Below are 24,625 nucleotides of genomic sequence, written 5' to 3'. Positions count from 1 at the left end.
TCTGAATGTTATTCAAGACATTCTGAGCAATATGCTAGCATCCCTGAGTACTCACACACAACCTCCAGTATTTTCTTGGCCTTCCTACAGAGGACATCTACAAACTACGTTTCCCAGAATCCCTTGTCAGAGAGTGGGTACTATACCCTTTTGGGTGTAGTATAGATTCTTTCTGAAATATATATACAGTCATCTGGGAAGGCAGAAAAAAGTAAACTACCAGTCACCTATAGGTCAGATGAGTTGTGGCCAAACTTCCCCTTGCCCAAGAATAGAACACAAATGACACCAGCAAATCTGGGCCTTTTAAAGTGAGCTGTGAGAGAAGGATGACCCTGAAGCCCCTCCATCTCTTTCTAAAGGTTTTGTGAGTGCACGATTGCCTCTGTTAAATCCCTCATTCCTCTAAATATCTGAAGTGATGTCTGCCTCTGGAGCTGAGCACTAACGGAGTTGCTGATATCTGAGACATTTCCATTTAAATCGAAGTAACAGTCCTTTCCCTGTACTTTTCATTAATGGATAGTTTAAAATTCATGGTGCCTTCTCTGTGTTAAAAATGCCAACCAGTAGATCACATGGTCCTCTACGTAACACTGTCATAGACTGTTTTAAAAAAACTGCCCACAATTTTGTCATCTCCCAGTCATATGAATTATGATGGGACATAAATGTCTATTTGCTAATCAGTAAAATAGGACTGTGCATATCTGTATGTCCACACATATGTGTGTGCAGGTACACTTGTGTACACATGCATGTAAAGAACAGAGGACAACTTCATGGGCCACAATAAGGAATATTAGCCATGAGATCTCTCATTGTCCTGGAGCTCACCAGTGAATTCCCAGATCTACTTGTCTCTGCCTCCCCAACTGGAGAGATTTTAAGCCTTTGTCACCATCCAATGGCTTTTTGACATGAGTGCTAGAGAATAAACTCTATGTCACATGGCAAGCACTTTACAGAGTCAGCCATATCCCCAGCCCATAGCTGCTTTACATAGTCATTTCTGTAAGATTACAGTAAATGCATATGCGTACTTATAACTGTGTCCTGTAGTATTAACTATGTGTTAGTTTTTTATTCTTGCTTCTTTAACATGAGAAAGTTAGACTCCACTCAAAGGGGTAGAGTGGCTTATCCAAGAAAAAGTGACCCACACAGAACCTGAAAGGTTCTTTCCCTGTTGTCCCAGTGCAAGTACCAAGCTATACATTCGTCTATAAGATGCTTGGTACTTCCGTAGTAGGGACTGCCCTTGTCCCTATTGCATTAGCCAAGGACACTTTCCACACCCATTAAGGAACATTTACTCTTGATTAAGTCAATACACTCATCTGCGCTTGCTTCATGGACCCTGTTTTGGATATATCTCAATGGAGACTCTACACTATACCTTTGACCTAATCGCAAGGGATTCTAGGAATTATAATTTGTAGATGTTCTCTGCAGTAATGGAGTGTAGAGCATCCTTTGAGGGTGGGGATGAATACTGAGTGATGTTAGTGTATTATCTACCTTTACTGGCATATAGGAATTCCTACAACTCAATTTCTGGCTGATGTCTACAGTTTAATAGTAAGGGGCCAGGCTATCTCAAGGTCCAGGTCCTACCTCCATGAGTCACAAACTACATGATGAGATATGTTACTGAGCATCAGTCTTCTGTCCCATGAAATTTGAAACTGACAAATAAACAATTAGCTTCAAGCAACAAGTCCTAGATCATTAAATTCCTCATTAGTGGAGGAAATCATTAAATTTCTCATTAAACGATACCTGTGAAATATATTGGGTATGTTTGATTATAGTCTGTGACAGTTCATTTTGTTGGTCAACTTAGTTAAATCAGAAATCTACTAAGAGATCAGCTATCAGGCACACCCTTGAGAAATGTTATTGATCAGGTTATTTGAAGTGGGAAGACCCAGCCTATATTTGAGTAGCAGCCTAGACCAAAAAAAAAAAAAAAGGCAGAAGAGAAAATCTTTGCTTTTTTGCCTCGTTGCCTTCACATCTTGCTGGCAAGTTCAACTGTTCTAATATTGTAGCTCCTTGGCTGATTCCAGATCCAGATTCTTCGGGTTTCCAATGTGGACTGTTGGTGCCAGAGTGAGGCTGCTGAGATATCCAGCTCCTGATACTGATGTTTACTGGGTTCTCGGCCACTCTAATGTGAAGGCAGCCATTGTTGGAATGTGCACATCATATTACACAAGCCAACCTCAAAAAATTCCTCTAACAAGCGTTCATTCTTTTGTTTCTCTTTCTCTTAGAAAATCTGAATAATGCAGGGTTATTATGTCTGATTTTGTACTTCAGTGTCATAGCTTTCTAACCACATAATGAATTTATTAACCATGGAGGTGTGACCTACATCCCTCTCCCTTTATGGCTACCTCTGTAATACCCAAGACCATGGGGAGACACAAAAGATGTTCTGTCAATCAGCTCCACTAGGTTTCAGGAAAGATGCTCAGGGACACAAGAATGATTTACTAATACTCACTGTAAGCTCCCCAGAAGCCATGATGATGGCCAAATTTGTCATCCGGTTACAGCTGCAGACTGTGTGTGTCTCAGATGCTTCTACAGTCTCACAGCCCGAGGGTGTCCATCTCCCATCCTCCACATCGGTGTTCCAGGAGACACATATAGACCTCTCAGACTTCTGCTTTGGCTGAAAGATCAAAAGCCCCAGGATCCTAAGAACTCCACACTGGAATGGGTTCAATGTGACCAGACTTGAGATCCGTCTGGGACTAGAGACTCAGGAAATGGAAAAACTGACTGTATTTCAGCCTGTAGTGGTGCTTGATCTGGTGTTAAACTACTGTTATTACTTCAAGAAATCTTTCAGAACTGGGAAGAGAGCTCAGCAGACAAAAGCCCATGCTGTATGTGTATGAAGAACTGTTCAACTACCCAGCACACACATTTTAAAAGCTGCAGGTGCCATCATAGGCCTGGTATCATAGCCTTGGAAGGTAGAAAGAGAAGAGTTTATGTGACCTGCTAACCAGACAGCCTGGCTGAATCAACAAGCTCTTGGTCCTGCAATAGAGTTGGTCTCAAAAACTGAGGAGGCAAGGTATATTGCTCTGTGGTTAGTAGCATTTGCTACTCTTCTGGAAGAGCTGAGTTTGGTCCCCAGTATCCATATGAGGTGGCTCACAACCACTTGTAACTCCAGCTTCATCAGATCTGATGTTTCTGGACTCCATGTGCACATGCACTTGAATGCACATACCCACAGGCAAGAATACACATAATTATAAATAATAAAAATAAGTCTTTAAAAAATAAAATGAGAGCAATAAAACCATCTAACATTAATCTTTAGATACCACATACACACTGGCACAAATGCATACATTCAAGCATGAACACTTGTTGCATTATGGGCTGTAGTGGGTCACTACTGAGGAAACTTAGAAAAGGACACACAGCATCTCTCTTAGTAAAGGAAAAATGTGAATGCATTTCTTGCACCCAAATTTGTGATCATTTGAAAAGAAAACAATCATTTCTTAAATAGGCAAGAGCATTCTGGGTAACAAGACTCCTCCATATACAGTCAGAGGTCTCAAAAGACACTGTACAAACCTGGATGTGCTGGAGGGTATAGACGATAGGCTTGGAGAAGTCCTCCTTCCTCTCCCCGGTTACAGTGCCACCAACAACATGGGAATTCATCCTCAGTTTCCAGGAGGCCTGACCATCTTCAAAGAAGCGCTCATCTAAAACTGAGTCCATGTGTGCAAAGGAGACAAAAGCCACTCCTGGGGTCCCTGTGTGTTCCCAAAATAAAAATAAAGAGGGGGAAATTGTTCCATAGATATTATAGATAGCACATGTACACACAGGAAATATGGAATCACAAAGCAACATATGCATAAATATACAGCACATTTGACATGTACACAGACTCTCCCCAGTTTACTCTAAGGACTTAAATAACCAAGAATTTCCATATCAGCTGAGGCAGGGTTGGAAGACCAGGGAAAGAGGAGACATAGGAAAGAAAAGAAACCCCACCCAATCTCCAGGCTGTTGTTCCTGCTCACTGAGAATCAGAAAACCTGGCCTAATGCACCAAACACCAGCTCCTGGCAGTAATGACAAGGGTAGCTAATGGCCTGTGGAGCAACATGCCTAAGTTTTATTGTGACTACTGTGATATTTATCTTACCTATGGTTCTCCATCTATGAGGAAGACATACTGCAGTGGTCCAAAACACAAGAGAATGTGAAAGGCTGTTACCAGAAGTGAATGGAAGAGCGGGCCCAGAGCCTGACTGACAAAACAATGGCTGCATTTCAACAAGAAAAGATAACTCCAGCTCCATTCTCTGCTCCTCTACCTTTGTGGACCTTGATTCTACCTCCACCCAGTCTCTCGGGTCCTCCTCGGCCTGGCATGATGGCTGCACCCCATATGGAATGCCCTCCCGTGATGCCAATGATAGACCCTCCTCCTCCTGGGATAATGTCTGTGGGATCAGCTCCTGGGATGAGACCACCCCTGGGAGGCCACATGCCCATGATGCCCGGGCCTCCAATAATGAGACTCCCTGCCCACCCTATCATGATGCCCACATGGCCTCGCATGGCTCAGCCAAAGAGAGAAGAGCAGAAAGGCTCTTTATCATTTGTATTTCTTGTTCTGTTTCACCAGGAAATCTTGGTGCTGAGCCTGGGTGTTTACTAGATGCATGGCAAGGAACTTCCCTTCCTAACAGAGAAAATTCTTTTGGAGGGAGAAGTGATACAGTTTTTTTACATATATTGTGAAATGTGAAAATAAACTGTCAAAAAATACACAAAGAGACATGTTTGCTGGAGCCACCTCAAAGAGGGCACTAGAAATACCAACAGAGCTCAGTAACTTAAGGACAGAAAGTTTATACCTTTACCCATCTACACTCTTCACTCCTCCCTGATATAAACAGTACAGCTTGTGAAGCCACCATATGATTTTACATACAAAGGGAGTCGTTTCTGAAAAGTGAGGAAGCAGACCTCATGATTTTTCTCAAATTTTAAAATGAGCTTAAACTTCAGCTCAGCATCATCTGTAAATCTCATGTTAGGGATGGGAGCTTAGGAGAGAGTTAGCCTGGTATGTATGAGGGCTCATGCTTGACACCTAGTATCATACACCATAAATTGTATGCAAATGACACCAATAAGCAACGTAACTTAGGAGCCACAGAATCACACACACAGCCATTGTAAAGACACCTGGCACTGGAAATATGGCTCATCAGGGAAAAGTGTTTGTCACCAACCCAGAAGACCTGAGTTCCGTACAGTCCCCACACAGAAAAGGGAACCAAACTGACTCCTAAAAGTTGTCATGTAACTGCCATTTGTGTACCTACCTTGGTATGTGTGTGTGCATACATGCACATGCAAATGCATGTTCATACACATACACACATGCACACACACATACACACACATAAAAACAGATAGATAGCTAGATAGCTAGATAGATAATAGATAGATAGATAGATAGATAGATAGATAGATAGATAGATAGATAGATAGATGATAGATAGATATGGATAAGTAGATAGGTAGATAGATGATAGATAGATAGATAGATAGATAGATAGATAGATAGATAGATAGATAGATAGATAGATGATTGATAGATAGATAGATAGATAGATAGATAGATAGATAGATAGATAGATGTAAAGACACCTAAAATTTCTCTCTCACTCTCTCTCTCACACACCCACTTAATCTACTTTCTGTTGTGTTAATTAACTCCCTAGTATTTAAAATTTGTCAGAGCAGGAATTCAAGCCACTAGTCACATCACATCTACAGTCAAGAGCAAAAAGAGAGTGTGTATTTTTGCTTCTTTGCTCTCTGCACTACTGAGCTTGCTTCCTCTATTCACATAGTCCAGAGAATGGTGCCACCCAGGGCCAAATCTTCCCACATTAACTAATGTAAGACAGATATCCACAGACACATCCACAGGCCATCCTTATCTAGTAAGTCCTTCACTAACACTCTTTCCAAATTATTCTAGGTTGTGTTGACTTGGTATTTAAAAACTAACCAGCACAGAGCTTACTCAGAAAAGGAAAGAAAGGGAGGAGAGGGGGAGAAAGGGAAAGAAATAAAGGACAGGATAGAAGGAGCGAGAGATTCTAACCCACAGAGTCCATCTTGCCTGTACATAGAGCCATCTGCTGGAACCTGGACATTTTACCCCAGACCATATCGCTGAAGAAAACTGATTCTCCCTCCCCAGCACCCATCAGCTGCCAACAGCCCCTCAGCTTGGAGGAAGAAGCAGATGTGAGTTCAAGGCCAGCCTGTAAATATGGGTAGTTCTAAGAGAGCCAGAACTACAAGAAGAAACTTGAATCCAGCCTTGATTTAAAAAACACACACACAAAAGCCACAACTGCCAAGTCCACAAACCACTCTCTCTAGCTATGAAAAAATACAGCCTAGAGCTGAACACAGGAAGGGAGATTCACAGAATGATAAGCTCAAAAAATCAAATTTTAGAACTCAGTAAAAAGCCTTACAATAGAATGGACTGGGTGGGTGGATCATCAGAACCCAAGACAGTCACACATAGCTGGTGGCTACACCCTACTGGTGACAGGCCATGCTCCAGTATCTTGATCTTAACGTTCACTTTTAATATTCAGCATCCCCAGCAGGTAGAAACTCTCTCTCATCAGCCCTCTACCACCCACAACTGCCTTGCAATGATCAGCAAGCCCAGTAGGTTTACTATCAAGGTGGCTCTGTACCTGTAGATTCTGATTCTTTGATTATGAAACAGCCAACATCCATCTTGTCCCCTCTGGCTTTCAAGTTAATGGACACATTCTCCTCATTGCATTCTTCATTGATGACTTTGCTTTCAATTTCTGAAAGTAAAGGGGGTTGCTTTTGTTAAGACACACAGAAAGTATATGCATATTGAATTTGGTTTTAGTCTAAGAAATCAAATAAGCTAAGTAACAAGGATGACTCAAGGGCAAATGAATCTCACTTCAAAGAAAACATAAAATATGCATCATGAGCGGACAGGAGAAGGGGATTATGGGAGCAGGAGGGATGACGTGAGAGGAAGAGAGAACTGGGAGAGAAAAGTGGAAAGGGGAGGTTATATCTTGGATGAGCTAGAAACCTAGTGCAATGAGAACTCACATAAAATCTATGAGGGAAAAACTCCCAGCAATGGGAGATAAGCCTGAATCAGCCATCACTAATAACCAGGAAGGACCTCTATTGGAGGGACCAACCCAGCCACAAAACCTTTGGCCTACAATTTGTCCTGCCTAGACAATATGCTGGGGTAAAAGTAACACAGAAATTGTGAGAGTGACCAACCACTGACTGTTCTAGGTTGTGACCAATGCCATGAAAGAGAGCCCACCCCTAACACTGCCTGGAGGGCCAGGAACCAGATGCTGAATAACCCAGAGACCTAGGAAAGAACCAAACACAACTGGCAAAGCAAGTCAATGAAATGATCCCTAATAATATTCTGTTGTACTCATAGATTGGTACACAGATCAATTGCCATCAGAGAGGCTTCACCCAGAAACTGATGGAAATAGGTGCAGAGACCCACAGTCAAACTTTAGGCAGAGCTTAGGGAATCCTGAAGAAGAGGAGAAGGAAGGATTGTAGAAGTTTGAAGGGTCAAGGACACCACAATAAAACCCACAGAATTAACTAACCTGGGCTTATAAGGGCTCACAAAGACTGAACCACCAACATGTGACTGACCTAAACCCTCTGCACATACATTACAGCTGTGTAGCTTGAACTACTAACAGTAGGAGCAGGGACTGGCTTGGACTCTGTTGTCTGTTTTTGGGACCCCTTCCTCCTACTGGGTTGCCTCAATAGGAGAGGAGGTACCTAGTCTTACTGCAACTTGATATGCTAAGGATGATTGGTGTTCAGAGAGGCTTCCCCTTGTCTGAAGAGAAAGGGAGGAAGAGTGGATGGGGAATGGAAAAGAGATGAAGGTGAGCTAAAGAAGCCTGGGAGGAGAGGAGGAAGGGGAAACTGTAGTCAAAATGTAAATAAATAAATAAATAAATAAATAAATAAATAAATAAGATGCACAGGGACTAGTTCAATGGTTAAGAGTATTTGCTGCTCTTGCAGGAGACCCAAGTTCAGTTCCCAGCACCCATGTCAGGTGGGCCACAAAACATGTTAACTCCAGGGAATCCAATGCCCTCTTCTGGCTGCCACAGGCTCCTGCACTCAGGTTATATACTCACACAGAGACACACAGAAACACATAATTTTAAATAATAAAAACCATATCTTTAAAAGTAAAATATGCAAATAAACAGTTGAAAATAAAAGAGATAATGGAAAAACAGTTAATCGTGGAGAAACACTTTATCACTGAGAGATGACAGGGAGTGTTCCCTGGGGAGGACATCCACCATAGCTGTGCTTGGGTTTTTGAGTAAGTGGGATTATTAAGTGTGAATCAGTCTGTCATAAAATAATAAAACAATAAGCAGAAACATAGAGGAGACCAGACTGGACACTTCCACCATCAACAGAAATGAACACTGGAGGCCTGATGACAAAACATACAACTGGAATCCCAAACATCAGAGAGGACAACCATGGAAGCAATCTTCTCCTTTCCAAGACTGTCCCTTGACCATTCCCACCACAAACATCATTATATCACAGGTTAAACAGTAATTGAGTTACTAACTTGGAACGTGCCTGGGAATGCTTCACCTTCTAGCCCTATTTAAGAAATAATATTTTCACAGTAGGCATAACTGTTCCCAAGGTATAGTCTTCTACTCTCTGGCTGTTTCTTTTTAATTCTCCTTTCTCCTCACAGGGCTGGGGGACCATCCCACCCCTAGACAAAGGGGTCCTGGAGGCACTCTAAAACAATCATGTTTGTGGCTGAAGTGAAGAGTCCCACCTCTGAGCTGGCACCTCAGTGATCTTACACAGGACAATTCACTAATTACAGACATTATCACAAAACAGTAAGAATCCTATCTGTAGATTCGGAAGTGAGATTTTCCATCTAGAACCATAGCTCACCAGGCAACGTGCTCACCTTGAAGCATGGAGACCTGGTTTCCATTCCCAGAATACACATATATGACAAATTTAGGAATGGTGATACACAATTGCAATTCCACTTCTGGGCCTTATTGGACATCTTAAGCCACAGAGCATATTTCAGGGCATGGAGAGGCCCTGCTACAAAGAAACAAGTGAATGGCACCTGGGAGAAATTAAAGCCTAGCATGTCTTCTGGTCTCCATATGCATGCACATATATGCATTTATACCTCAATGTAAATGAATACAAAGATAGAATAGGAAAAGAGGGAGGAAGAAAGGAGCAGGAGAGAGATAAGAGAGGGAGAAAGGAGGAGAGAGAAAGGGCACAGAGAGAGGGAAAGGGAGAAAGAGAGATGGGCTTTCACATTTTAAGGGCATGCATCTGAAAGCAATAGAATTGAAGTCAATTTCTACAGCTTGAATATAGAATATCCCCTAAGAATCATTGTATTGAATGTTTGGTTACCCACTTGTGACACCAGTGATAAGTGGTATAAATTTTAAGATGTGAGTCTAGGACAAAGTTGAGTCATTGGTGGAACCTTTTGAGGGGCTATTGCTCTTGAACACATTCTCACTATCCTCTATAACCATGAGGCTAGATCCCTCTTCAATGCATGCTCCTAGTATAAGGTACTGTGTCTCCACAGACAGAAAGCAGTGGATCCCAAGCAACCATGGTTGAAACCTCTGAAAGTAAGTGTCATAATCAAACCTTTCCATTTGAAGAGTTTATTTGTCTCAAGAATTTGTTACAGTAACAAAATGCTGACTGACACACAGCGGTGCCAAAAGTCAATACTGTTGTCAAAGTGAGTCAAACACCATTCCTGCCCCCATGTTCTCTAGTGCTTACCCTGACATCTCACTTCAACAAAACCTTCAGCACCCTCTCACTCTTTCCCTGTGGCTGTTTCCTTTATAGAATTTTTATTTCACAACCGGGAAGAGGGATAATATTTGAAGTATAGATTTAAAAAAATCCAATAAAAAATGAAAAAAAAGAACTGTCATTTAAAATTCTACTTTAGTAATGCTGGCCTTGTCACTGTTCCTTATACTCATCAGCTACATTGGAGAGCCCTCTTCTTGCTTGGTGTGGTGGCTTGTGTCTTAAATTGCAGCATGCAGGAGGCTGAAGCAGGAAGATCTCAATGAGTTTGAGGCCAGCCTGGTCTTCACAGTGAGTTTCAGGCAAACAGAGGCTACATTTTGAGATGAATAAAATACACTTCCTGCATGTATGTTGTTGCCATCCCTAAGATACAATCCTGTATTAGTCATGTGACAAATATCTGAGAGAAACAGCTTACAACCGGAAACATTGGCTTCAGAGGGCTCCATCCATCATGGCATCCATGAAGCAAAGGAAGAGAGGGAGAAAGTAGGCCTACATTGATGGAAGAAGTTGATTCTTCCGTCTCTTGTCTGACCCAGTGGGTTCTGTCATCTGCTATGCAGCCCCACCTTTGCTAAAAGGCAACCTTCCCATCCATCACTGTCCACAAACCAAGATATCTCTGGAGATCCCCTGACAGATACATCAAGAAGTATGCTTTACCAGTCTCCCAGGTATCTTTCAACGCAATCACAATTTACCGCCACACTGCCCTGATAATAGTCCCTACTATTTAGATCATACTACATAAAATAACTTTGTTCTCCTTAATTTTCTTCATTTGTGGGATTTTTCCTGATAACATTATGTCTATATCACATGCATCAGATTCCTAAATTCCCAAAGCTGATAAAATGCTGTATACATTCTTATGCCTTGGTCAGGCTTGGTCAGAGCAGCAATTAGAAAAGATCTCTGGTGTTTGTGGGATTAATGGATACAAGAGCTATTAACTGGAGTGGGAATTACATACAAAGATCAATGGTGGCACCCAATATCCCGAAGTGCTCAGCATGTATGAGTCAGGAAAGGATCCATGCTGCAGTAACAAACTGCTCCAAGACTTTCTGCAGTAAAATAGCATGTATTTCTCAATTTTGTCTATTTTGTCTAGTTCTGGGCATGCTATTCTATCTAGAAAAGTTTTGCAGAACCCCAAGAGCACCCTGCCTCCCTGTGGAAAGCTTCAGGGGCCCCAAAACTAACCAGTTTAGAATGCTGTCCAACTACCCATCCTAGTCAGATCTGTCCACCATTCCAGTTGATCTGCTTGAGACAACCTACAGAGGTGAGTGGCACTTGGTCCACTGAACCCCATTGCCTAGCTGTGGGCTTACTCCTTGATCAAGAAGAAACATGACAGAGCCCAAGATTGTCCTGCCTCCCTGTGGAAGTCTTTGAGGTTCCCAAAACTAACCATCTTAGAACCCTGCCTTGACCAATCCCATTCTACTCGGATCCTCTCACCATCACAGTTAGTCCACTGTGGACAGCCTGCAGAGTCATATCTGTCTGCCATCCCAGCCAATTCACCTAAGACACATCCTGCAGCATAGGAGCCACTGGCAATCCATTTTGGATTTGACTGGGATGCAGCCTACAGAATAGGGTCTGCCAAAGACACAGCCTGCAGAGTAGGGTCTGCCAATGACACAGACTGCAAATTCAGGTACACTGACCTCCACTGTCTGGTCCACAGCCCCCAAACCACCTTCCTGAGAAGTCCTAATGCCATCAGAATCATCCAGCCAATACCAGGGAAACCAGATGCCTACAGCTAAGAAAACATAATCAAAAGACTAGGGCAATAAGACATCACCAAAGACCAGCTATCTTGCTATAACAAACTCTGGATATCCTAATGACACCAAAGCACAAAAAGAGGATATTAAATTCAGTCTTAAAAAATGAGAGAGCCCTTTACAGTATGTATGGAAAAATCCCTTAATACTATGCAAAAATATAGTAAACTATGGGGAGACATTAAAAAAGAAAGCAAATAAATTTAAAGAACTACAAGAAAATGAAATCAAACAGGTGAAGGATAAATAAAAGTGTCCAAGAACTGAAAAGGAAAATAGATACAATAAAGAAAACACAGGCTCCTAAATCCGTGGAGGAGAGAGTTGAACACCCAGAAGTGCAGATCATCCTGAGACCGCAAGACAGACTACCACTTCTGCCCACCTTTGTCCATATCCATGACCCAAGAGGAAACTGCATAGTGCCTCTGGACACAGGAATATAGGAGCAGTCAGCAGCAGGTACCTGTCGTTTCAGTCTGAGCCCAGAATTGAACTGAACCAGTCAAACAGTTCCCTGCACCCAAATCCCACGAGGGAGAGAGCTGTACCCTCAGAAGGGTGGACACTCCTGAGAAATCAGAGGAGACTACCTTCTGCCCACATTCCAGAACCAAGAGGGAATCTCCTAGTGCCATCTGTGCCCCCTGGGCGCAGGGACCTAGGAGCATTCAAGGGCAGGAACCTCCTGGTTCCTGCCTGTGCCTAGAGCTGAAAGACAGTCACCAGGAGCAGCTATACACCTGAGAGCAGAGCACTCTGTTCCCAGACTGGCTGAAAGAAAACAGGAAAACAGAAGTGCTAACACACAGGCCTACAGGAAGTTCAAATCACTGTCAGAAACATCAAGACAAGCTAATACCAAAGACAACCTGATGTCAAGAGGCAAGTGCAGGAAACTAAGCAACAAAAACCAAGACTACTCTGCATCATCAGAGGCCAGTTCTCCTACCAAAGCAAATACTGGATATCCAAACCCACCGGAAAAGCAAGATTTAGATTTTAAATCACATTTTATGATGAGGATGGAGAACATTAAGAAGGACATAAATAACTCCCTTAAAGAAATACAAGACAACACAAGTAAACAAGTAGAAGCCCTTAAAGAGGAGACACAAAAATCCCTTATAGAATTACAGGAAAAAACAAACAAACAGATAAAGGAATTGAAAAAAACTGTCCAGGATTTAAAATGGAAATAGAAACAATAAAGAAAGCACAAAGGGAGACAACCCTGGAGATAGAAAACCTAGGAAAGTGATCAGGAGTCATAGATGCAAGCATCACAAACAGAATAAAAGAGATAGAAGAGAGCCCTGCTCCCAAACCCGCCACAACAGGCAGGCATTCCTGAGGCTGCAGAGCAGGAGAGACCAACAATATTGCCCACCCTTGCCCACATCCCTGGCCCAAAGGAAACTGTATAGGGCCTCTGGGAACAGGGAGATAGGGACACTCAAGCAGCAGGTCCCCTGCAGTCCAGACACCTCCCTGACCTGAAGGGGCCCTGTCAAAAGCTCACTACACCCAAATCCTGTGGGAGAGAGAGCTAAAACTTCAGAGGCACAGACACGCCTGGGAAGGCAGAAGAGACTACACTCTGCCCACATTTCTGACTCCAGAAGAAAACACCTAATGCCATCTGGGACCCCATGCACGGGAGGCCCTGGAAAAGGCGGAACAGTCCTTTCTGGTTGCTACCTACACGAAGAGCTCAAAAGGAGCCCACTAGGAGGAAGTTGAGCCTCGGGACTACAGGTAAGACCAACTTTTCTGCTCCAAGCAACCTGCCTGGTGGACTCAGGACACATGCCCACAGGAACAGCTGAAGACCAGTAGACAGGAAAGACTACACGCCTGAAAGCAGAACACTCTGTTCCCATAACTGGCTGAAAGAAAACAGGAAAACAGGTCTACAGCATTCCTGACACACAGGCCTATAGCATGGCTTAGCCACTGTCACAGTTAGCAGGAAAAGGTAACACCAGAGACAACCCGATGGTGAGAGGCAAGCACAGGAAGCCAAGCAACAGAAACCAAGACTACATGGCATCGCCGGAGTCCAATTCTCCCACCAAAGCAAACACTGAATATTCAAACACACCAGAAAAGCAAGACCTAGATTTAAAATCACATTTGATCATGATGCTGGAGGACTTCAAGAAAGACATAAAGAACTCCCATAGAGAAACGCAGGAAAACATAAATAAACAAGTAGAAGACTACAGAGAGAAATCACAAAAATCCCTTGAAGAATTCCAGGAAAACACAATCAAACAGGTAAAGGAATTAAAAATGGAAATAGAAGCAATAAAGAAAGCACAAAGGGAGACAACCCTGGATATAGAAAACAAAAGGAAGACACAAGGAGTCCTAGATGCAAGCATCAACAACAAATAAAAGAGATAGAAGAGAGAATCTCAGGAGCAGAAGATTCCACAGAAATCATCGACACAACTGTCAAAGATAATGTAAAACGGAAAAAGCTACTAGTCAAAAACATACAGGAAATCCAGGACTCAATGAGAAGATCAAACCTAGGGATAAGAGGTAAAGAAGGAAGTGAAGAATCCCAGCTCAAAGGACCAGTAAATATCTTCAGAAAATAATAGAAGAAAACTTCCCTAACCTAAAGAAAGAAATGCCCATAAACATACAAGAAGCCTACAGAACTCCAAATAGATTGGACCAGAAAAGAAACTCCTCCTGTCACTAATAGTCAAAAGACCAAATGCACAAAACACAGAAAGAATATTAAAAGCAGTAAGGGAAAAAGTCAAGTAACATATAAAGGCAGACCTATCAGAATCACACCAGACTTCTCGTCAGAGACTATGAAAGCCAGAAGATCCTGGACAGATGTCATACAGACCCTAAGAGAACACACATGCCAGCACAGGTTACTGTATCCAGCAAAACTCTCAATTAACATAGATGGAGAAACCAAGGTATTCCATGACAAAACCAAATTACACAATATCTTTTTACAAATCCAGCACTACAAAGGATAATAAATGGTAAAGCCCAACATAAGGAGGCAAGCTACACCCTAGAAAAAGCAAGAAACTAATAGTCTTGGCAACAAAACAAAGACAAGAAAAGCACACAGACATAATCTCACATCCAAATACGAATATAAAAGGAAGCAACAAACACTATTACTTAATATCTCTCAACATCAATGGACTCAACTACCCAATAAAAAGACACAGATTAACAAACTGGATATGCAGTGAGGACCCTGCATTCTGCTGCCTACAAGAAACACACCTCCGAGACAAAGACAGACACTACCTCAGAGTGGAAGGCTGGAAAACAACTTTCCAAGCAAATGGTCTGAAGAAGTAAGCTAGAGTAGCCATTCTAATACGGAAAAAAATCGATTTTCTACAAAAAGTCATCAAAAAAGATAAGGAAGGACACTTCATATTCATCAAAGGAAAAATCCACCAAGATGAACTATCAGTCCTAAATATCTATGCTCCAAATACAAGGGCACCTACATGCATAAAAGAAACCTTACTGAAGCTCAAAACACACATTGCACCTCACAAAATAATAGTAGGAGATTTCAACACCCCATTCTCATCAATGGACAGGTCATGGAAACAGAAATTAAACAGAGACGTACACAGACTAAGAGAAGTCATGAACGAAATGGACTTAACAGATATTTATAGAACATTCTATCCTAAAACAAAAGGATATACCTTCTTCTCAACACCTAATGGTACTTTCTCCAAAATTGACCATATAATTGGTCATAAAACAGGCCTCAATAGATACAGAAAGATAAAAAAATGCCATCCGTCCTATCAGATCACCATGGGCTAAAGCTGGTCTTCAACAACAAGGGAAGAAAACCCACGTATACATGGAAGTTGAACAATGCTCTACTCAATGATAATCTGGTCAAGGAAGAAATAAGAAAAGAAACTGAAAACTTCTTAGAACTTAATGAAAATGAAGATACAACATATGCAAACTTATGAGACACAATGAAAGCCATGCTAAGAGGAAAACTCATAGCTCTGAGTGCCTGCAGAAAGAAACAGGAGAGAGCATATATCACCAACTTGACAGCACACATAAAAGCTCTAGAACAAAAAGAAGCAAATACACCCAGGAGGAGTAGAAGGCAGGAAATAAACAAACTCAGACACCAACTCAACCAGGTAGAAACAAAAAGGACCATACAAAGAATCAACAGAACCAAAAGTTGATTCTTTGAGAAAATCAACAAGTTGGATAAAACCTTAGCCAGACTAAGGAGATGACACAGAGAGTGTGTCCAAATTAACAAAATCAGAAATGAAAAGGGAGACATAACCACAGAATCAGAGGAAATTCAAAAAATCATCAGATCCTAATACAAAAGCCTATATTCAACAAAACTTGAAAATCTTCAGGAAATGGACAATTTTCTAGACAGATACCAGGTACCGACGTGAAATCAGGAACAGATAAACCATTTAAACAACCCCATAATTCCTAATGAAATTAGCAGTCATTAAAGGTCTCCCAACCAAAAAGAGCCCAGGTCCAGAGGGGTTCACTGCAGTATTCTATCAGACCTTCATAGAAGACCTCATACCAATACTATCCAAACTATTCCACAAAATTGAAACAGATGGATCACTACCGAATACCTTCTACGAAGCCACAATTACTCTTATACCTAAACCACACAAAGACCCAACAAAGAAAGAGAACTTCAGACCAATTTCCCTTATGAATATCGACGCAAAAATACTCAACAAAATTCTGGCAAACCGAATCCAAGAGCACATCAAAACAATCATCCACCATGACCAAGTAGGCTTCATCCCAGGCATGCAGAGATGGTTTAATATACGGAAAACCATCAACGTGATCCATTATATAAACAAACTGAAAGAACAAAACCACATGATCATTTCATTAGACACTGAGAAAGCATTTGACAAAATTTAACACCCCTTCATGATAAAAGTCCTGGAAAGAATAGGAATTCAAGGCCCATACCTGAACATAGTAAAAGCCATATACAGCAAACCAGTTGCTAACATTAAACTAAATGGAGAGAAACTTGAAGCAATCCCACTAAAATCAGGGACTAGACAAGGCTGCCCACTCTCTCCCTACTTATTCAATATAGTTCTTGAAGTTCTAGCCAGAGCAATCAGACAACAAAAGGAGGTCAAGGGGATACAGATCGGAAAAGAAGAAGTCAAAATATCACTATTTGCAGATGATATGATAGTATATTTAAGTGATCCCAAAAGTTCCACCAGAGAACTACTAAAGCTGATAAACAACTTCAGCAAAGTGGCTGGGTATAAAATTAACTCAAATAAATCAGTAGCCTTCCTCTACACAAAAGAGAAACAAGCCGAGAAAGAAATTAGGGAAACGACACCCTTCATAATAGTCCCAAATAATATAAAATACCTCAGTGTGACTTTAACCAAGCAAGTAAAAGATCTGTATTATAAGAACTTCAAGCCTCTGAACAAAGAAATTGAAGAAGACCTCAGAAGATGGAAAAATCTCGCATGCTCATGGATTAGCAGGATTAATATAGTAAAAATGGCCATTTTACCAAAAGTGATCTACAGATTCAATGTAATCCCCATCAAAATACCAATCCAATCCTTCAAAGAGTTAGACAGAACAACTTGCAAATTCATCTGGAATAACAAAAAACCCAGGATAGCTAAAACTATCCTCAACAATAAAAGGACTTCAGAGGGAATCACTATCCCTGAACTCCAGCAGTATTACAGAGCAACAGTGATAAAAACTGCATGGTACTGGTACAGACACAGACAGATAGACCAATGGAACAGAATCGAAGACCCAGAAATGAACCCACACACCTATGGGCACCTGATTTTTTACAAAGGAGCCAAAACCATTCAATGGAAAAAAGATAGCATTTTCAGCAAATGGTGTTGGTTCAACTGGAGGTCAACATGTAGAAGAATGCAAATCAATCCATGCTTATCACCCTGTACAAAGCTTAAGTCCAAGTGGATCAAGGACCTCCACATCAAACCAGATACACTCAAACTAATAGAAGAAAATCTAGGACAGCATCTCGAACACATGGCCACTGGAAAAATATTCCTGAACAAAACACTAATGGCTTATGCTCTAAGATCAAGAATCGAAAAATGGGATCTCATAAAACTGCAAAGCTTCTGTAAGGCAAAGGATACTGTGGCTAGGACAAAACGGCAACCAACAGATTGGGAAAAGATCTTTACCAATCCTACAACAGATAGAGGCCTTATATCCAAAATATACAAAGAACTCAAGAAGTTAGACCACAGGGAGACAAATAACCCTATTGAAAAATGGAGTTCAGAGCTAAACAAAGACCTCACAGCTGAGGAATGCCGAATGGCTGAGAAACACATAAAGAAATGTTCAACATCTTTAGTCATAAGGGAAATGCAAATCAAAACAACCCTGAGATTTCACCTCACACCAGTGAGAATGGCTAAGATCAAAAACTCAGGTGACAGCAGATGCTGGCGAGGATGCGGAGAAAGAGGAACACTCCTCCATTGTTGGTGGGATTGCAGACTGGTACAACCATTCTGGAAATCAGTCTGGAGGTTCTTCAGAAAATTGGACATTGAACTCCCTGAGGATCAGGCTATACCACTCTTGGGCATATACCCAAAAGATGCCCCAACATATAACAAAGACACTATGTTCATAGCAGCCTTATTTATAATAGCCAGAAGCTGGAAAGAACCCAGATGCCCTTCAACAGAGGAATGGATACAGAAAATGTGGTACATCTACACAATGGAATATTACTCAGCTATCAAAAACAATGACTTTATGAAATTCATGGGCAAATAGTTGGAACTGAAAAATATCATCCTGAGTGAGGTAACCCAATCACAGAAAAATATACATGGTATGGACTCATTGATAAGTGGCTATTAGCCCAAATGCTTGAATTACCCTAAATGCATAGAACACATGAAACTCAAGACAGATGATCAAAATGTGAATGCTTCACTCCATCTTTAAAAGGGGAACAAGAATACCCTTGGCAGGGAATAGAGAAGCAAAGATTAAAACAGAGATTGAAGGAACACCCATGCAGAGCCTGCCCCACATGTGGCCCATACATATTCAGCCACCCAATTGGACAAGATGGATGAAGCAAAGAAGTGCAGGCCTACAGGAGCCGGATGTAGATCTCTCCTGAGAGACACAGCCAGAATACAGCAAATACAGAGGCGAATGCCAGCAGCAAACCACTGAACTGAGAATAGGACCCCCGTTGAAGGAATCAGAGAAAGAACTAGAAGAGCTTGAAGGGGCTCGAGACCCCATATGTACAACAATGCCAAGCAACCAGAGCTTCCAGGGACTAAGCCACTACCTAAAGTCTATACATGGACTGACCCTGGACTCTGACCTCATAGGTAGCAATGAATATCCTAGTAAGAGCACCAGTGGAAGGGGAAGCCCTGGGTCCTGCTAAGACTGAAGCCCCAGTGAACGTGATTGTTGGGGGGAGGGCGGCAATGGGGGGAGGGTGGGGAGGGGAATACCCATAAAGAAGGGGAGGGGGAGGGATTAGGGGGATGTTTGCCCTGAAACCGGGAAAGGGAATAACATTCGAAATGTAAATAAGAAATGCTCAAGTTAATAAAAAAAAAAAAACTGCATGGTATTGGTACAGAGACAGACAGATAGACCAGTGGAATAGAATTGAAGACCCAGAAATGAACCCACACACCTATGGTCACTTGATTTTTGACAAAGGAGCCAAAACCATCCAATGGAAAAAAGATAGCATTTTCTGCAAATGGTGCTGGTTCAACTGGAGGTCAACATGTAGAAGAATGCAGATCGATCCATGCTTATCACCCTGTACAAAGCTTAAGTCCAAGTGAATCAAGGACCTCCACATCAAACCAGATACTCTCAAACTAATAGAAGAAAAAGTGAGGAAGCATCTCGAATACATGGGCACTGGAAAAAATTTCCTGAACAAAACACCAATGGCTTATGCTCTAAGATCAAGAATCGACAAATGGGATCTCATAAAACTGCAAAGCTTCTGTAAGGCAAAGGACACTGTGGTTAGGACAAAATGACAACCAACAGATTGGGAAAAGATCTTTACCAATCCTACAACAGATAGAGGGCTTATATCCAAAATATGCAAAGAACTCAAGAAGTTAGACCACAGGGAGACAAATAACCCTATTAAAAAATGGAGTGCAGCTCAAGGCCCTGGGTTCGGTCCCCAGCTCCGAAAAAAAGAAAAAAAAAATGTAGTACAGAGCTAAACGAAGAATTCACAGCTGAGGAATGCCGAATGGCTGAGAAACACCTAAAGAAATGTTCAACATCTTTAGTCATAAGGGAAATGCAAATCAAAACAACCCTGAGATTTCACCTCACACCAGTGAGAATGGCTAAGATCAAAAACTCAGGTGACAGCACATGCTGGCGAGGATGTGGAGAAAGAGGAACACTCCTCCATTGTTGGTGGGATTGCAGACTGGAACAACCATTCCTGAAATCAGTCTGGAGGTTCCTCAGAAAATTGGACATTCCACTACCTGAGGACCCAGCTATACCTCTCTTGGGCATATTCCCAAAAGATGCCCCAACATATAACAAAGACACATGCCCCACTATGTTCATAGCAGCCTTATTTATAATAGCCAGAAGCTGGAAAGAACCCAGATGCCCTTCAACAGAGGAATGGATACAGAAAATGTGGTACATCTACACAATGGAATATTACTCAGCCATCAAAAACAATGACTTTATGAAATTCGTAGGCAAATGGAGGGAACTGGGAAATATCATCCTGAGTGAGGTAACCCAATCACAGAAAAGCACACATGGTATGCACTCATTGATAACTGGCTATTAGACCAAATGCTTGAATTGCCTTAGATGCACAGAACACATGAAACTCAAGAGGGATGACCAAAATATGAATGCTTCACTTTAAAAGGGGAACAAGAATACCCTTGGCAGGGAATAGGGAGGCAAAGATTAAAACAGAGACAGAAGGAACACCCATTCAGAGCCTGCCCCACATGTGGCCCATACATATACAGCCACCAAACTAGATAAGATGGATGAAGCAAAGAAGTGCAGGCCGACAGGAACTGGATGTAGATCTCTCCTGAGAGACACAGCCAGAATACAGCAAATACATAGGCTAATGCCAGCAGCAAATCACTGAACTGAGAACGGGACCCCCGTTGAAGGAATCAGAGAACAGACTGGAAGAGCTTGAAGGGGCTCGAGACCCCATATGAACAACAATGCCAACCAACCAGAGCTTCCAGGGACTAAGCCACTACCCAAAGACTATACATGGACTGACCCTAGGTTCCAACCTCATAGGTAGCAATGAATAGCCTAGTAAGAGCACCAGTGGAAGGGGAAGCCCTTGCTCCTGCCAAGACTGAACACCTAGTGAATGTGATTGTTTGGGGGAGGGCGGTAATGGTGGGAGGATGGGGAGAGGAACACCCATATAGAATGGGAGTGGGAGGGGCTAGGGGGATGTTGGCTTGGAAAAGGGGAAAGGGAATAACAATCAAAATGTAAATGAGAAATACTCAAGTTAATAAACATAAAAAAAAAAAAGAAGAAGGGGAGGGGATGGGATAGAGGACTTATGTCCAAGCAACTGGGAAAGGGAATAACATTTGAAATGTAAATAAAAAATATCCAATAAAAAATGGAAAGAAAGAAATGAGAAATGCATAGAAAGCTTAAAAATCATGTTTAAAAATAGAAATTGTAGATCTTCCAGTTGCAGAAACTTGTTTTAATTGTCTGCAGTGCAAGGCCGATCCTCAGCAAGATAAACATTTTAACATAGATAAATCCATACTGTTTTCATTGACAATTTTAGTGTTTATCACTCTTTGTAGCTATTTCCTTAGAAAACAGTTTTTATACCACATTTTCCCCTCTGAACGAAGTTCCGGTGTATATGGATATCTTTGTAGTTTTCATTCATATTCATCATTGCTAATGTCTAGGTTTAAGTGAGCAGATCATGTTATTTACATTTCTATTTGTTTCATTTGACTTTCAAATTTAATTTGATATCTCTGACAGAAATACTACCGCAAGGTTATGTTAAAGTAAAATAAAAATACAGTGTGTTTTCTGAAAAAGGAAAGAAATGTAAATAAAATAGCTAATAAAAAATGGGTACAGAGCTAAAAATAAAAAAAAAAGAATACTCAGATGTGGAATATCAAATGAATGGATGAGACGCACCTAAAGAAATGTTCAACATCTTTAGTCATCAGAGAAATGCAAATCAAAACAACCCTGAGATTTCACCTCACACCAGTCAGAATGGCTAAGATCAAAAACTCAGGTGGCAACAGATGCTGGCAAGGATGTGTAGAAAAAGGAACACTCCTCCATTGTTGGTAGGATTGTCAACCACTCTCGAAATCAGTTTAGTGGTTACTCAGAAAATTGGACATTGCATTACCTGAGGACCCAGCTATACTTCTCCTGGGCATATACCCAAAAGATGCCCCAACATACAACAAAGACACGTGCTCCACTATGTTCATAGCAGCCTTATTTATAATAGCCAGAAGCTAGAAAGAACCCAGATGCCCTTCAACAGAGGAATTCATACAGCAAATGTGGTACATCTACACAATCGAGTACTTCTCAACTATTAAAACAATGACTTCCTGAAATTCTTAGGCAAATGGATTGAACTAGAAAATATCCTTTGTGAGGTAACCCAATCACAAAAGAACACACATGGTATGCACTCACTGATAAGTTGATATTAACCCAAAAGCACAGTATGCACAAGAAACAATTCACAGACCATAGGAAGCTCAAGAAGAAGGAAGACCAAAGTGTGGATGCTTCAGCCCTTCTTATCTTCAGTCCTAGCAAACTAACCTGGGACCATGGGGGTTCTCAGAGACTGAGCACCAAACAAAGAGTATGCAGTTTGGACATTGGTCCCCTATACATTTGGAGCAGATACGCAGCTTTGTCTTCATGTGGGTCCCCTAACAATTAGAGCAAACTCTGTCCCTGCCTCTGTTGCCTACTATTGGATTCCCTTCCCCTAGCAGTATTGCCTGATTGGGCCTCAGTAGGAAAGGATGTACCTGATGGGACTCAATGTCCCAGGGCTGGATTGTACCCAAGGGGGGCTTCCCCTTCTCTAAAGAGAAAGGGAGAGGTTAATGGGGGAGGGATTTCTAAGGATGGAAATGGGGGGAAAGGCAGGAAGTACAATTAGGATGTAAAGTGAATAAATAAATTAATTAATGGGAAAAAATTATGCTCAGTCACTTAGGGAAAGGGCAAAGGACAAATACTCTAGAACTATGACCTGGTAGAGTCACAAACCTTTTCCCAATGTCAAACCAAGAGGCACAATCTAATTATCACCTCAGGGAAAACTGGAAATATCTAAACAAGAAATCAATTATCATATCTTAAACTATATAATAGACAAACCACAAATGTTCATTTGAATGAATTAATAACACACTCTTTGTCTCATGTCTGATCTTAGCCAAGTGATTGATAAATTGTAAATGTCACTAATATTAGACCTTCTTTGTTGTGGGTTACAGCTTTTGAATGTATGTGGACAGCCATGAAAACACAACTATAAGACACCCCTGAAAATCAGCCTTTCCCTCAAGGGTATGCATTACCCAAGTACTCCGTCCGAATGGTCTGACTGGCATTCCCAGAGGGTGTCAGAAGAGCAGCCAACATGGTGCTTTCCACAGTCTCCAGCAAGATAGTGCCCAGAGTAGATGTCTCTTCCCTGCTGAACTCAAACCAGGTCGATGCTTGCTCCAGCATGAGGGAGACACTTGTAGCTGCACTCTGCAAGGAAAGAAACATTTGCTAATGTTCTTTTTGACCACTTCCACTCCTCCTCTCTCTCCTGTTCCTTCTCCTGCTCCCTCTTCTCCACTATTCCTCCTTTCCTCCTCTCCTCTCTTCCTAGTTCTCTTCCTCCTCAGTCTTCTACTCTCCATGCCCCTCTCCCTCCTCCTCCTCTTCCTTCTGTTTCCCCTTCCTCTTCCTGTCCTTCCTCCTCCCCAAGATCCTCATCTCCATGTCCCTCTCCTTTCCCTGTTCTTCTTTCTCCACCTCCCTCTCTCTTGTTAGTAAAATAATCCATGCTCTCTCTAGCCCTAGAGGAGAAAAACAGTTAAGGATGAGACAAAAGAAAAAGCAACTGAATGTGGTGAGGCAGTTGGGAATTCACAGGTTTCAAAATGCTGGCGCTAGAGGCTAGTGGATCCTGGGCCACATAGCAAGTTATAGTCTAGCCCAAATGACAGCAAGACCCTGTCTCACAAACAAAAGAGACAAAATCAGTACCCTCTCAGCTCCAGTTCTATACTTAAGAGGCCCTGTTAGGAATGTTTAAGCTCAGTTTTGCCTTTGCAGGACACCATAAGCCAGTGCCTGAACCAATCTGTATGCCACATGCTCTTTGACCCAGAAACTTTGGAGAGATTAATCTCTTCATATACATCTAAAAATTTTCAAAGAGCTCACTCAGTGGTGATCATTTAAAATACTTTCTAATATATTAAGTTCTCAAGAAGCAGATGAACAGTTTCAACATGGAATCCAGTCACATGATGGCTGACAGACAAGATAAGAAAGAATGATGTACAAAGCAACATATGTGAAAATAAACAGGGCACCTGCAAGCACTGAGAGAACATAACAAACTAACATTCATATCCTATCTACCCTGGGCTAGGAACAACAGCAAGTTTAAAATGTACTTCAGAGATGCACGT

At 41.7% G+C, this 24,625-nt stretch overlaps 1 protein-coding gene and 1 pseudogene across 4 annotated transcripts in view; one reads left to right on the top strand and one right to left on the bottom strand.

The window, feature by feature from the left end:
* The window catches only part of Adgre1 (adhesion G protein-coupled receptor E1), a 155,562-nt gene that overhangs the window by 39,014 nt on the left and 91,923 nt on the right, over positions 1–24,625 (bottom strand). For all 4 annotated transcript variants that reach the window (XM_006244280.5, XM_039083468.2, XM_039083467.2 and 1 more), the window contains 4 exons: positions 23,513–23,690; positions 6,792–6,911; positions 3,610–3,794; positions 2,513–2,683 (listed from right to left, as the gene is read on the bottom strand). In XM_006244280.5, coding sequence (XP_006244342.1) covers positions 2,513–2,683; positions 3,610–3,794; positions 6,792–6,911; positions 23,513–23,690 — 654 coding nt within the window. The remainder of the gene's footprint in view (positions 1–2,512; positions 2,684–3,609; positions 3,795–6,791; positions 6,912–23,512; positions 23,691–24,625) is intronic.
* LOC103690497 (U1 small nuclear ribonucleoprotein C pseudogene) lies at positions 4,155–4,714 on the top strand (annotated as a pseudogene).

The sequence above is a fragment of the Rattus norvegicus genome, chromosome 9 (genome assembly GCF_036323735.1).
Source record: "Rattus norvegicus strain BN/NHsdMcwi chromosome 9, GRCr8, whole genome shotgun sequence".
Classification (NCBI taxonomy): domain Eukaryota; kingdom Metazoa; phylum Chordata; class Mammalia; order Rodentia; family Muridae; genus Rattus; species Rattus norvegicus.
The sequence above is the reverse complement of the archived record's forward strand: the minus strand, read 5'-3'. Positions and strand labels throughout refer to the sequence as shown.